At 45.1% G+C, this 13,648-nt stretch overlaps 1 protein-coding gene across 1 annotated transcript; it reads left to right on the top strand.

Moving 5' to 3' along the window:
• Positions 1-738: 738 nt before the first annotated feature.
• ZSCAN26 (zinc finger and SCAN domain containing 26) lies at positions 739-13,632 on the top strand. The gene is made up of 4 exons (XM_033093870.1): positions 739-1,074; positions 5,791-6,219; positions 6,466-6,583; positions 8,424-13,632. Exons 2-4 carry the CDS (start codon positions 5,806-5,808, stop codon positions 9,398-9,400), a joined length of 1,509 nt encoding a protein of 502 aa, XP_032949761.1. The 5' UTR covers positions 739-1,074; positions 5,791-5,805; the 3' UTR covers positions 9,401-13,632.
• The last annotated feature ends 16 nt before the right edge of the window (positions 13,633-13,648 follow it).

The following is a 13,648-nucleotide window of genomic DNA, read 5'->3' on the forward strand; positions in this document are numbered from 1 at the left end:
TTAAGGATAAGTTTTAAATATATTTCTTTTAAAAGATATTTTCAAGCTTCAGACACTCAAGAAGAAAAAGGTAATTTCTTGTGATAACGAAATTTTTTTTTCTTTTGTTAAGGTAATGTCAATGCTTGAAATACTAAATAAATTATATGTCATAAAAATGATTAGTATGATATTTAATGGTGTTTCAAAACTATCAACTGATTAAACCAAAGTTTGTTCAGAATTTTTAAAGGGTTTATTTTATTCAAAAACTATGAAAATGCAGTTTGTGATGAGGCAGGTGAGAGAGAATATTTCTTTTTTCTTCTGTAGTATTTATTTCGGTAAAGCACTATCTGATGCTTACCCGCCCCCGGCCCGCAACCTACGTTCATTGCAAAGTATTATTTATTATTCTCTCCCGCAATAGACTTAATTTCTCGTTACCTTAAACTTTTCAATCCAAATGTATGTTCATTGTTCAATTTAATCTTGAAAATACTGACACATTTTCGCCACTGTGCTGACTTTTTATATTTGGGAGAAATGGTAAAATGTGTCTGTGTTTTAATTATGTGAGTGAGCAAAGTGGAAATGCCGGCCGTTTGTGATAACAGTAAACTAAGCTGGCTTGTTTGGGCATGAATAAAATAAATTTTGGCTTAAAAATGGAAAAACACCTAAAGTCGCGTAGAGACAGAGCGCCCGTCCGACCAAGGCCACCATTGAGCCGCGGTCCTCCGGAATTCCTAGAGCGGCGTTCGTAGAGCAGAGCGCGTGCGCTGGGTGGGAGCCGACCCCCGCCGAGTCCAGACGGTGCGGAGGAGCGTTGGGTTCCTCCTCCGGGGCCCAGCGGTGAGAGGTGACTGTGCTGCGGCCCGGGGGAGGAACTGCGGCCCAGGGCTGAGCAGCAGCTCGTCTCCTACGGGCGCTGAGAATCCTTCCGCGACGGAGCGGCCGCTCTGACGGGGTGTCCGGGACGGGAAGTGTCGCTCCTGGGCCTACGAGACGGTGGAGCCGTGGATCCCGTTAATGGGCACCACATTCCGCTGCATGCTTTGCAGCCATTGAGCGCAATTTTAATACGTGTTAAAGGTAAGCCTTAGAAGGTAATATTTGAGCAGAAACTTGAAGGAGGTGAAAAGACCTATGTGGCTTTTGGGTGCACGAGCTTTCTAGGCAGAAGGAACAGAAGTGAAAAGGTCCGAAAGCGGGAGCTTACTTGACAAACTCCAGGACTAGCACGGAGACCAGAGTGGTTGGAGCACAGTGAACAAGGTGAAGTTGGGCCAGATTGATACCACAGAAATTGGAGGTTTGGGGACATTGTATTGTGTTAGGGATTTGGCCATTTCTTGGTGTGAAAGTTTTTGGAGGATTTTGAGCAGAGGAAAAGCAGCTGATTGATGTTTCAAAGCATCTGTAGCTGGGACTCACCATGAGAATAGACTGTAGAGAGGCAGGAATGTGATCAGGGAAGCTTCAGAGTTAGGAGACTGTTGCCCGTAACTCAGATAGGAGATAAGGATATCTTGGACTAGTATTATGGGAGAAGTGGTTAGTCGTGGTCAGATTGATGATCTCCTTTGAAGGTAGAGCCAACAGGATTGACTATTGGATCAGATGTGAGTTGTGAGAGTAAGAGAGAAGACAAAGACAAATACGAGGTTTTCCGCCTTTGGCTGGAAGAGATAATGGAGGAAAAATCTGAGGTTCAGCTTTGGGACCTTGAGTAAATTATTTAACTCTCAATATCTCAGTTTCCATCTCTGTACAATGAAGTTAGTAATAGTATCTTCTTGATAGGGTTGCATCAGTGCATTGAAGCACATAGAACAGTTGTGCTGGCTTGTTTTATTAAGCAGAGACATGAAGAGTAAATGGGCATTAATTAGAAGATAATTGGAAGTCTGAAAATGTTCTGGGCAGAAGGAGTTAAGATGTGGAAGGACCCAGGAGCAGGAAAGAGTATTGCAAGTTAGAGGGGCTGAAAGTTCATTAGATCATAAGAAAATTTTAAACCATGTTAAATGTTTTGAATTTGATCCTAAGGGTAATGAATGATGAGCCATTAAATTCAATATGCACAGCAAAGATGTAATCATATTTCCTCTTTATAAAGATCACTGCTGCAGTGTGAAAAATAGATTGGTGAGTAACAGTAGCAACAGTCTGGATAGGAGAAGATGGTGGCAAAGAGGACCAAGAGAAGTAGATGGTTTGAGAGGTACATAGGTGGACTCAGTAGATCAATCTGATACGCGAGATATGAAAGGAGGCTGGACGGGTCATGTTTTCAAGTTATATTTATGATATACTGTGTTTGATATGTTTCATCACATCACAGAAATGAACCACTGCTAATTCTACACTATATGACCCAATTGCTCAGGGCTCTCCACAGAAGCAGAACCAGTAGGCAGTATATAGATATGCATAAATAGAGATTCATCATAAGGAATTGGCTCACACAGTTCTGGAGGCTGGCAAGACCCAAGAGCTGCAGAGTGGGCAGCAAGCTGGAGGCCCAAGAGAGTTGATGCTTTAGTTCCAATCTGAGTCCAAATACCTGAGAACCAGGAGGTTCGACGGTGTATTTATAGTCGGAAGGCCAGCAGGTTTAAGACCCAGGAAAAGCCGATGTTTCAAATCGAGTCCAAAGGCAGAAAGAAAGCTGATGTCTCAGCTTTCTCGCTTACTTGGGGGAGAATCAGACTTTTTGTTCTATTCAGACCTTCAACTGATTGAATGAGACCCACCCACACTGGGCAAGCCAATCTGCCGTATTCAGTCTACTGATCTAAGTGTTAACTTCATCCGAAAATACCCTCAGACACATCCAGAATAATGTTGTAGCAAATATCTGGGCACCTCGTTGCCAGTCAAGTGTTGTCAGATAAAATTAACCACCCCAATACCAAATTTTTATTTCTGGCTAATAATACCACTTTCTTGCACCTCCTCACTTCCATTAAGAATAGTAGTAGGGCCAGCCCAGTGGCTCAGGCAGTTGGGGCTCTATGCTTCTAACTCCGAAGGCTGAGGGTTCGATTCCCACAAGGGCCGATGGGCTCTCAACCACAAGGTTGCCTGTTCAACTCCTCGAATCCTGCTAGGGATGGTGGGCTCCGCCCCCTGCAACTAGCAAGGACAACTGGACCTGGAGCTGAGCTGCACTCTCCACAACTAAGACTGAAGGACAACAACTTGAAGCTGAATGGCACCCTCCACAATTAAGATTGAAAGGACAACAACTTGACTTGGAAAAAAGTCCTGGAAGTACACACTGTTCCCCAATAAAGTCCTGTTCCCCTTCCCCAATAAAATCTTTAAAAAAAAATAAAAGAATAGTAGTATTTGGCTTTTAAGTTTTAAGTCCATTTTTGACAAAGAAAAGTACACAACAGCTGGGAGTGTCATTATGTACACACCCAGGAATATCTAACAACAAGCTGTATTTGGAACTCAGTCAGGCGCAGCCACAAACTAAGTGAGACCCCGCCTATCCTGATGCATATTGATTCAAAGTCAAGTATCAGCTGTCAAAAGATGCTATTTCACTGATCTTTAGAGTGAGTCAGAATCAAGAGTGTTGAGACCCCACATACCAAAGGGTTGCTCCAAAAGATGCTGGTGGAATTTTCTAAGTTTATTTTTGACAGGTGGGGTTTGAGAGGCTTCTGTGAGGTATGCAGGTACGAGATGGCCAGAGGGAAATATGGATGTGGCACCCTTGAGGTATCTGGACAGTAAAGAAATCATCGACATAAAGATAGTAATTAAGTTACAAACATACCTGGCGTCTACATTACCCCTTCCTAGCTTCTGCCTGTTTCTCGCCTTCCATTCAGTGTTTTATTTTTTGAAAAAGTAATTTTTCTCATTCTTTTCTGTTCTGCCTATCTCACTAACAAAATTGCCTTCGCAGAAGTCACATTGACTTAAGTGCATACACATGACAGGTCTTAGATTAATCCATCTACCTATAGCACTGCTTCTTTCTAATTCCAATTATAAATCATTGAATTCGTACTCCTTACAATTATTACCTCATTTATCGTAAAACATCTCTTTGAATTAGGTGTTACCTGCACTTTACAAATGAGTAGACTAGGCTCCGAAAGGATAAGTAACTTGTCCCTGGGTGTGCTGCTTGTATGCGACAGGGATGGATGGGAACCCGGGCTTGTCTGAGGTGCAGGCCCTTCCCACCACTCCACGTTTTCAGGAGTCGCTCTCCTCGGCCTTCTGGATACCACGGGCATTGTCCTGCGACCTCTCCAGTGGTTCCTTCTCATTTCTCTTCCTACGTGAAGGCGTCTCCTGCCTCCACCCCACATAACCAGCTACCGGACTGCCCTGCATGTGCCAGGCTGTCCAACAGCTCTGACTTCTCGCTGTCGGCAAAACCCTTGCCCTGTTTTCTAGCCTGCCTCACTTTTGTCTGTCTTTTAAGACTCAGAAGGACTCGCCTCCAGGAACCCTTTCCTGACCTGCTTGTGCGAGTAGGTGTTTCAGCACAGTGCCATGCTAGCACCCTGGGGTGCCATCACCATGGCACCCATATGCTGGGCTATCACTGCTCATTCACCTGGACTTCTTGCAAAGCTGAGCAGTGGAGGCCGGGGGGCTGTTCTGACCTGTGCCCGGTACACAGCAGACAGTCAGATGAGATGACAGTAAATGCTGAACGTCCTTAGTTAATGCAGACAGTGGCCTCAGTGAACATAGCAGACTTATTTGTTCTGTGTCTTTCCCTCCACACTGTGACAATTTTCAAACCTCCAGAACATTTGAAAGAAGAGTCCAGTTAATACTTGGTCCCCTCGTGTAGTAGCAGTTAACTAACTTCCTGCTGTGTACGCTTTTTATTTCTCCACAGCACCCCCAACACACACACATTTTTTTCCTCCAGAAACATTTGAAAATAAGTGTTAGCGGCATCTCCTAAGAATAAGGACATTCGCTTATGTGACCACAGGCTTCTGTAAAATGCCGGGTACTTTTTACAGGTGACACAATCTCCGTGGAAACCGCTCAGTCCTGCCAGGGTGCGCAAAGCAGATGTCACGAGACCTATGGCAGTGGTGTGGCTGTGTTCCAGCGGAGTCCTACACACACAACAGGCTCAGGGCCCTGGTCAGCTGGGTCACAGTTTGCCTGCTTATCATTCATGTTTACGTTTCTGAATTATTAAAGGTAAATTTGTATCTTCTTTTTTAACTGGAGCCAATTTTACGCGTTGCTTTAATCTAGAACAGTACCTTCCCCACACCTTCTTTTGATTTTCGTGAAATTGACTGTTTTGAAGAGTGCATGCCTGTTCTGGATTGATTTGAAAGTTTCCTCGTTGTTAGATTTATGTTAAACACTTTTAGTAAGGATGCTACATAGATGCGAAGGCACAGGGTCAGTTATCCTGCTGCTGGAGCTGCTGGGTTTGGTCACTGGGTTAAGTTTGTGATATCTCCCTTTTCCTGTTGTAATTGATAAGCAGGGAGTGGGGGATCCATGAGACGGTCCTGCCCCCACCGCTGTGACCAACAGTTCTTCCCACTGGTGGCCCCTGATTGAATCAGTTATTTCGTCAGGGGTTGCAACATGAGGATTTCTCAGATCTATTGTTTGTGCTGTTGGCTGGTGGGCTCACATGGAACAGTTTTCTCATTTTCTCTGTGTGTTCCTTTCTTCGGAATGGTGGTTGTAGAGAGGGAAAAATGGAGTCGTTCTGGGACATGTACACCCCCAACGAAGGGGTATTGCTGTTGTCACTGTTGCCACTGCTGCTACGACTTGCTCTTCCATGTCCAGGAGTGCCCCTGAGGGATGGCCACAGCGCTGGGGACAGGGCCCTCCCTGGCCCCTCTGAATCTGAAGAAGGAGGGACTTCGGGTAGTGAAGGAGGACCACCGCTCTGCTTGGGGACAAGGATTCCAGCAAGGAAGCAGCACGGGCCTTGGACAGGAGCCGTGGCGCGAGCAGTTCAGGCAGCTGCGCTATGATGAGGCCGGGGGGCCCCGCGAGGCCCTGGGCCGGCTGCGCCAGCTCTGCCGCCTGTGGCTGCGACCCGAGACGCACAGCAAGGAGCAGATGCTGGAGCTGCTGGTGCTGGAGCAGTTCCTGAGCATCCTGCCCGGGGAGCTGCAGGCCCGCGTGTGCGCGCAGCATCCGGAGAGCGGGGACGCGGCGGTGGCCGCGCTGGAGAACATGGAGGCAGACACGGGGGAGACGGGACAGCAGGTGGGAATGTGCTTTTTGCAGGAAAGCGCGCAGTGAGCGATGGCATGAACCACAGTGGGACGCGAGTGCCTGAGCTCTGCTCCAGGCTCTTCCTTATGTGGGTTTTACCTTCCCTCTGCTGCGGGGAGACTGCACGTCCCTCCGCCTTTGTCCTTCTGGGCTTTCTCTTTGCTCTCGTTTTCTAATGCGGAAGTTTTTCTCACCAGCAGTTCTCTCCTAAACCCACATGTACCTAATTGTCCCCAGGACCTGGACCAGGCTAGGAAGCAGGATTTACGTGGGCAAGACGCAGGCCCCCTGAGAGCCACGCCCATGCAGCAGGGCCCACGTGCGAGTGAGGCTCCAGCACCTGCAGAGGGCAAGGGTAAGGACGCAGCTGCACCTTCCTGTATGCAAGCCGCCCTGCGCGGGCCTGGCACTTTGCTCCAAGTCAGGTTTAGTGAGGTGTGTTTATACGCTGTAAATTCCGTCTTTGTAAGTGTATAGGTCAGTGAGTTTTCACAGACATGAAATAATTACAGTCGTCTACTCAGCACCACAATCAAGATACAAGAGATTTCTATCACCCCAAACATTTTCCCTTGGGCCCCATCCTTGTTTCTTTGTTGTACAGGCAAAACCAAAGCCTTCTCCTGTGTGGCTCTTCACCCCATTGTGCAGGGTGAAGAAACAGAGTGCTAGTCCCTCACCCACGGCGGAGAAGTGCAGCACATGCTTCCTTGTTCATTTTGTCTTCTGTCTTCAAGTTACTGTAACTGGCTGCTGTCCTTTCTCTCCACGTGCCACCAGGATTGTTGTTTTCTTTGATGCTGAAATACCTCTTTCTAATCTCTGTCCTTCTCATTCTTCTTTCCCTCTTTCCAGTCTGATACAAGCCCTGCTCCCTTTTTTTGTTAGTTTTGTTTTAGTGTCTGTCATCTTAGTGCCTCCGTTGAAGTAATGTCCTGTTCATTTTCCATCATTAAAAAACACACTCATTAGAGTTGCTCCCTCCTTAAAACCCTTCATTAATCTGAGTAATGTTCCTTTTTCAGCTTTTTTTTTATGTTTGAAACATTCTGTAATGAAAAGTAAACAATAAAATTAAGAGAAAAACAGCACTTTCAGTGACTCTCAATAGCCATTAACAGAGGCCTCCCAGGTCATATTCTGGCATCTGCTTACCTCGCAGCCTCATGGTCATTAATATACGGCTGCTTGTTCTGGTTTGCTTGTGACCTTTAGCAGTAACAGTTCCACATCCTGGGTAAAACACCATTCTCAGAGCAATTGGGACAGTCAGTCACCCTTTGTGCCACCTGCTCACATGTCCCCCTCACACCCATCTCCATCCTGTCTCCCATTTGCTCCTGGCACTTCTCTCTCTGAGCATCCCTGCCTCGTTTCTCCTGTCTGGAATTTTTCTTCCTCACTCTCCCTGACTGACTGCTACGGACCTTTAAGGACCCAGCTTAGATGCCACCTTCTCTACCTTCCCTAAGTCCCCCAGACCTAGGTCAGGCTCCCCACCTGTGTTCTTCACCACGTTGTATTACAGTGGCTGTTTAACTTCTCTGTCTCCTGCCAGACAAAAGGGCAGGGCTTTTGTTTTGTTTCCGGAGTCTGTTAACAGCCCCTGACCTGGATTCGATCCTCATAAATGTCTGCTTGTCGAATGGCTGATTTTGATCCTAAAGCCTTTCTTTACCAACGACCTACTTCCCCATTCAATTTTGGAGTCGGCCTCAAAAGTCCCCTTCTGGAAGGCTGAAGGTTTCATTTACCTTTCTACACTTACACAGCTTGTCATTGATAAAACTGGCACCACATCTACATTTCTTTATGTTCAGTTAAAGTGCCTTTCTTATTGGCCCCAGGGTCCTCAATTGACCTAGCTTTTTAATTTTCCTTGTGGCAAACTGTTTTCAAGAACATATAGCCATTCCCTTTAAGACAGTTTGCTAGCTTCCGTGTGTGTGTCACATCATAAAATTCAAACCGTGTAAAATAAGTCACCTCCCACCACAGTCCCCCACCCTTCCAAAGGTGGCCACTGCTGACAGTTTCTCATGTATCACCCCCTCTGTGTTCTAATCAAACACAAGCACCCACAACATTTCCACTTTGTACACATGGCTCGATGTAAAATTTGTCCTCCTAATTGCAAATGTCTTTCCCCAAGCACCCACAGCCAAGTAATTGGTGGCATATATTTAATGTTTCAGGTGAGGCAGCAAGGACTGAGATTGGGAGGCTGGTTGTAGAGACAGGCTGCTGTGGAGTGGAATCATCTGTGAAAATACCTGAGCCCACGGAGGCTCGTTGTGAAGACTCTGACTTGAAAAGGCAGCAGGCCAAGTCCACAGCCAAGGTGACCACTGACTGTAAATGCTCAGCACGTGGGGACGGAGTCATCCAGCACTCAGATCCAACTAAACACGACGGTGTGCACCAGGGAGGAAAGCTCTGTGACTCTGAAGTGTGTCAGAGCGCCTGTCGTACTGGACGTCAGAAAATGCGCTCTAGAGAGAAAGGCCATCAGTGTCATGAGTGTGGGAAAGCCTTTCAGAGAAGTTCACACCTTGTCAGACATGAGAAGACCCATCGTGGTGAGAAGCCCTATCAGTGCAAGGAGTGTGCCAAAGTGTTCAGCCAGAACGCAGGCCTGTTGGAGCATCTCAGAATCCACACTGGGGAGAGGCCTTTTCTGTGCATCCACTGTGGGAAGAGCTTCAGGCGCAGCTCCCACCTTAACCGACACCAGCGGATTCACAGTCAGGAGGAGCCCCGGCAGTGCGAGGAGTGCGGGAAAACCTTCAGTCAGGCCCTGCTCCTCACCCACCATCAGAGGACCCACACCCGCTCCCGAAGCCACCAGTGCGCCGAATGTGGGAAAGCCTTCAATTTGACCTCAGACCTTATTCGACACCACAGGATCCACACTGGAGAAAAACCCTTCAGGTGTCACGTGTGCCAGAAAGCCTTCCGCCTAAACTCGCACCTTGCCCAGCACGTGCGGATCCACAATGAAGAAAAGCCCTATGAGTGCAGCGAGTGTGGAGAAGCCTTCAGGCAGAGGTCAGGCCTTTTCCAGCATCAGCGATACCGCCACAAAGATAAAGCGCTTGCTGAGACGTCCTCTCCCTGTGAGACATCACAGTCCAGTAACCAGCACACAGCACTGCAGGAAAAGCCATGCTAGCCAGCTCTGTCATTTGAGGATTCTTGGCCAGTGTGGAGGCAATCTGCCTGCCTCTCCACTTTGTTTTCCTTGAAGTCAGCTTGAGGCCACAATAATTTGACCCTAGATGGTACTATGGGCTCCGAGTTCAACAGCAGTCTTTACTGCAGGATCTCTGAGCTTTTAACATGGTGAAGGCATGATGATGCACCTCCAAGTAGTAGAGAGGCTCATGACTAAGGGAGGGCTTTAAGGTCAGCAGTGAATTAAGGGTCCACAGATTTACAGGCTTAAGCCAAAAAAGAGCAGATGGATATTTTTGCAGATGCTGCAACAGACACCTATCCAGTAAAACTAACAGTGTTTGGAAATGTACCACACTCAAAGGTATCTTACAGTGCAAGTTGATGGTGATCATTTCCCCCACCCCAACCAGCAGAAGCCTTTGTGAAAGCAGAGATGATCTAATCTTACCATTTCCCACCCTGATCCCTGCCACAATACCTTATCGATTCAAGTTAGCAATACAGGTTTTATTTACACTAGAGAAAAGATTTCATAAGTCGTTACAATCAACCCAAGAAGCTGCTGTCCTATTTGGCAACTCCAGTGCCAGTATGCTGACTGCAATATAGGTACTATTCAGTAAATGTCTGGAAGAAGGATTTGAACTTTTTGTCTTTAATACTGGTGATGCAACTTTAAAGTGTTGCTTATTCTGCAGTTCTTTGAAAATCAAAAAATAAAATCAGCTTTAAGGAGACAATCTTTGTATTATGAATACCAAATGTCATCGTAGTGATGAATACGAGGCCTAGGAGAGTCTGCTTCCAAACCCGTCACCTGGGTGGTGAGCATCCCTTGCTGATTGGTGATAGCTGCTTAGCATTCTGCTGTCTGGAAAAGGCTTCTCAGTCAGCCATAGGAGTGGGGAGATAGTGAACCGTCGTGGATTGCTAAGAGTTTGGTTCAGCTGCATGTGGTTTAAAAACAAAAAGCAGGAGTGACTTCATAAAAGTTTGGTTTTCTCTTAAATAGAAAAGGCCGCAGACGAGCTGTCCAGAACTGGTAAGGTGGTTCAGTGACATCACTGGGGGCCCTGGCCTCTGCTCCCCCATCCTAGTGCCCACCATCCGTCCTTAAGCTCTTCACATGATCCTCGATGGCTGCACAAGCGCCAGCCATCACATGCCAAATGTGGACAAGAGGAAGCTCCTCCCAATCCAGTCAGCTCCCTTTTAGCAGCCTTCCCACAAATCACTTCAGCACTGTGTCATAGGGCAAATCGTAGGGAAGGGAGGCTGGAAAGTATGTCTTACTCGGGGTTGTAGAGTGCCTAGCCGAAACTTAGGCTTCTGTCACTAAGAGTAAGAGAGAATGAATGCCGGAGTAGCCACCCGTTTTTGATCCACTTCCTATTCCTACACACACACACACACACACACACACACACACACACACACACACACTGATCTGACAGTGCACACCGACCAGAAGCCACAGTTAGTATCACTTTCTGTAGTAGAAGCAGCTGTAACTTTAAGAAATTAAAGAATTTCATGGAATGTCAGTCATATTCCACCGCTTAGGACGCCATAAAGCTATGTGTCTTTTCTTCTGCCTTTATGACAAGTACAATTAAGTTGATATCAGGAATTTTCCCCAAAATGCTTTGAGGGCTGCGCTGAGGTCAGTATCTAAACATTTAGCTCTGTGTCATAGTTTAAACCTATCTGTTTCTGTCTGGTTTAAGAAGGAAAGAACATAGAATATCTTTATTCTCATTAAAAATGTGTGAAGAAATGTGTGTGTGTGTGTGTCTATGTATTGAACAAAAGGCAGATGTTATAACAGATCTCAATAAAGGTTTTGCTTGCAGTGTAAGACATCTTAGACACTCTGAAAGTTAAAAGAATTCAGAGGGCAGACACGCAGTGAGGATTAACTGTGTTGCAACAATACCTTCTGGTCAGGCATTTCTGTTTGGGTAGTACCCTGAAACATCCAAGTACAGCGTGGAAGGGGAAGTCTGTCTCTATTTCCCACTTACTCTCCTGTTTAAAAAACTGATAAAGTTATTACTACATAACTTGGCATTATAAAAGTAGTATGGAAAAACCACCCTAATTTTCACGTGACAAAAATTACCACTGGTATGTGTGTGTATGCCTGTATATATACATAAACACACACTCTAAATTGTGATCAGTTGGCATTGATAATTTTGTTTACTGCTCAATTTTAATGTTATTTCCATGTTACATCTTTATAAATTCTTATTAAATTAACTCATGCTTTCGATAGACGTTCATTTACATTGTAAAATCCTTGAAAAATATAAAGAAAACATCATCCTGTCTTATATTCCAGATACAACTTCTTAATAATGTATTTTAAAAGACTTTTTATGGATAGAAACACTTTTCTCACTGGAATTGAATTATATCATGAACAGTTTTCATTTGTAATAGATGGGACAATCAATTTACTTATCTGCCCACTCCATTCTCACCCGTCCTGCCATAATCCTGAGTGAGCAGCCTGCCATGTGATCATTGTCTGACCACTGAGGATTGCACCAGGAGGGGCCCCCTAACCCAGGCTTAGTCATTTATATATCCCTAGGAATTTGACATTGGATTACAGATTCTGGTTGGTCTCTTAGTCATTTGAACCAGAAAGTAATATAGAGCTGGAATCATTTTTGTGGTCACACAAAAACCAAATAGAGGCAAACCAGGCCAACGAGAAGGGAAAGAATGAAGCCAACCTCTGAAGCTGGGATCCCGTGAAGGCCCACGGACACTCAGAAGAAGTAACTTCAGCTTTCAGATTCTGAGGTCCCATCTACATGCTGGTTTGAGAGTCCACGGAATAACCTTATTTCCTGCCAGTAAAGGTTTCCTTTAAATTAGGGTGGGTTTCTGACATGGCTAACAAAAACAAAAACAAACAAGAAACCCTGATTAAGACACCCAGATCACTACAAGTCTTCGTGGAAGACAATTTTCAATATAAGTTACACAACAGTCTATGGTATATGTCCCCATTGTTGGTCATTTGGGTTATCTAGTTCTGTTACCATAAACGATATTTCAGTGAACATCCTTGTATGAACAACTGAGCTCACAGAATTGTTTTTTCTTTCATTCAATTCCCGTAACTACAATAAATGAAATAAATGGTAGTCACATTTTGTGAGGCTTTTACTGCATTTACCGATTGCTCTCCTGAAAGTTTATATTAATCTGTAAATCCTGTTAGTCTGTGAAAATGCCCATTTTTTCAACATCCACATCAACTCTGGGAATTATTCTTTTGAATATTTAACAATCTACTGTGTGCAAAATTGGCCTGCTTTTGAAAGGGTTTTTGAAGAATACTTTTACTATCAAAGTTGAACATCTTTTCCCATGTTAACTGGTCATTTATAATTGTAATTTTCTGAACAGTCATGTTCATCTTTGCTGAAGTTTTCTGTTAGAGTCTCCTTTTTTAAATGGCAGTACCCTTAAACATTAAATAGGGGAGCTGTATACAAAAATTTTAAATGTACATACCCTTTGACAAATCAATTCCAATGTGTAATTTTTACCCTAGAATTATGCTCAGAATGTAAAGACATTCAGTGGTGTTCTCTGCAGCGTTACTTATAAGTAAAACTGGAATCTATGTAAACAGCAATAGGGATAGTTAAACAAATTATGGTGCGCACATACAATGGGATACTATTTAGTTGTTAAAAAATAAACTGGTATGGCAAGATCTCCAAGCTATCTTAACTGAAATAGCTAACGTGCAAAATTATATTATGATCCCATGCGTGTTTTAAAATATATAGATACATACTAAGAAAACGTTTCTTGAGTGCTGCTATGTGGCTGGCAGGTCCAGCCCTGGGAAGATCTACACAAAACATTAACAGAGGTTACCTCTGAGGAGTGGGACACTTCATTACGTAGTTTGTGCGCAACTTGAGTTTTTCTTGTGCATATGTAATCTGTATGTTTAAATTTAAATAATTAACTTGTGCTACTTGCGGTATTGTAAGTGTTTATTCATCTGCCTCCCTTTCCTTCGCTCCCAGCAGCCTGTGAGGACCCTTCAAGGCAGACTGAAGTTTGCCTTCACCGTGCTTTTGGGTTTCAACTGCAGTGATCTGCATCAATGAGGCCGCTGCCTGGGTGGCCGGCGAGGCCTGTGCGGGGCTGCGGGAGTCCGCCGGGCGCTGCAGAGACGCGCGGACGCGTCCTAGAAAGGCCGGAAGCC

The sequence above is a fragment of the Rhinolophus ferrumequinum genome, chromosome 22, assembly GCF_004115265.2.
Source record: "Rhinolophus ferrumequinum isolate MPI-CBG mRhiFer1 chromosome 22, mRhiFer1_v1.p, whole genome shotgun sequence".
Lineage (NCBI taxonomy): Eukaryota > Metazoa > Chordata > Mammalia > Chiroptera > Rhinolophidae > Rhinolophus > Rhinolophus ferrumequinum.

Bases quoted from the DNA above. Each gene is read 5' to 3' on its own strand.
- ZSCAN26 (XM_033093870.1), top strand. From the start codon at position 5,806: ATGGCCACAGCGCTGGGGACAGGGCCCTCCCTGGCCCCTCTGAATCTG. The intron at 6,220-6,465 runs GTGGGAATGTGC...AATTGTCCCCAG, and splicing joins CGGGGGAGACGGGACAGCAG to GACCTGGACCAGGCTAGGAA. The intron at 6,584-8,423 runs GTAAGGACGCAG...TTAATGTTTCAG, and splicing joins AGCACCTGCAGAGGGCAAGG to GTGAGGCAGCAAGGACTGAG.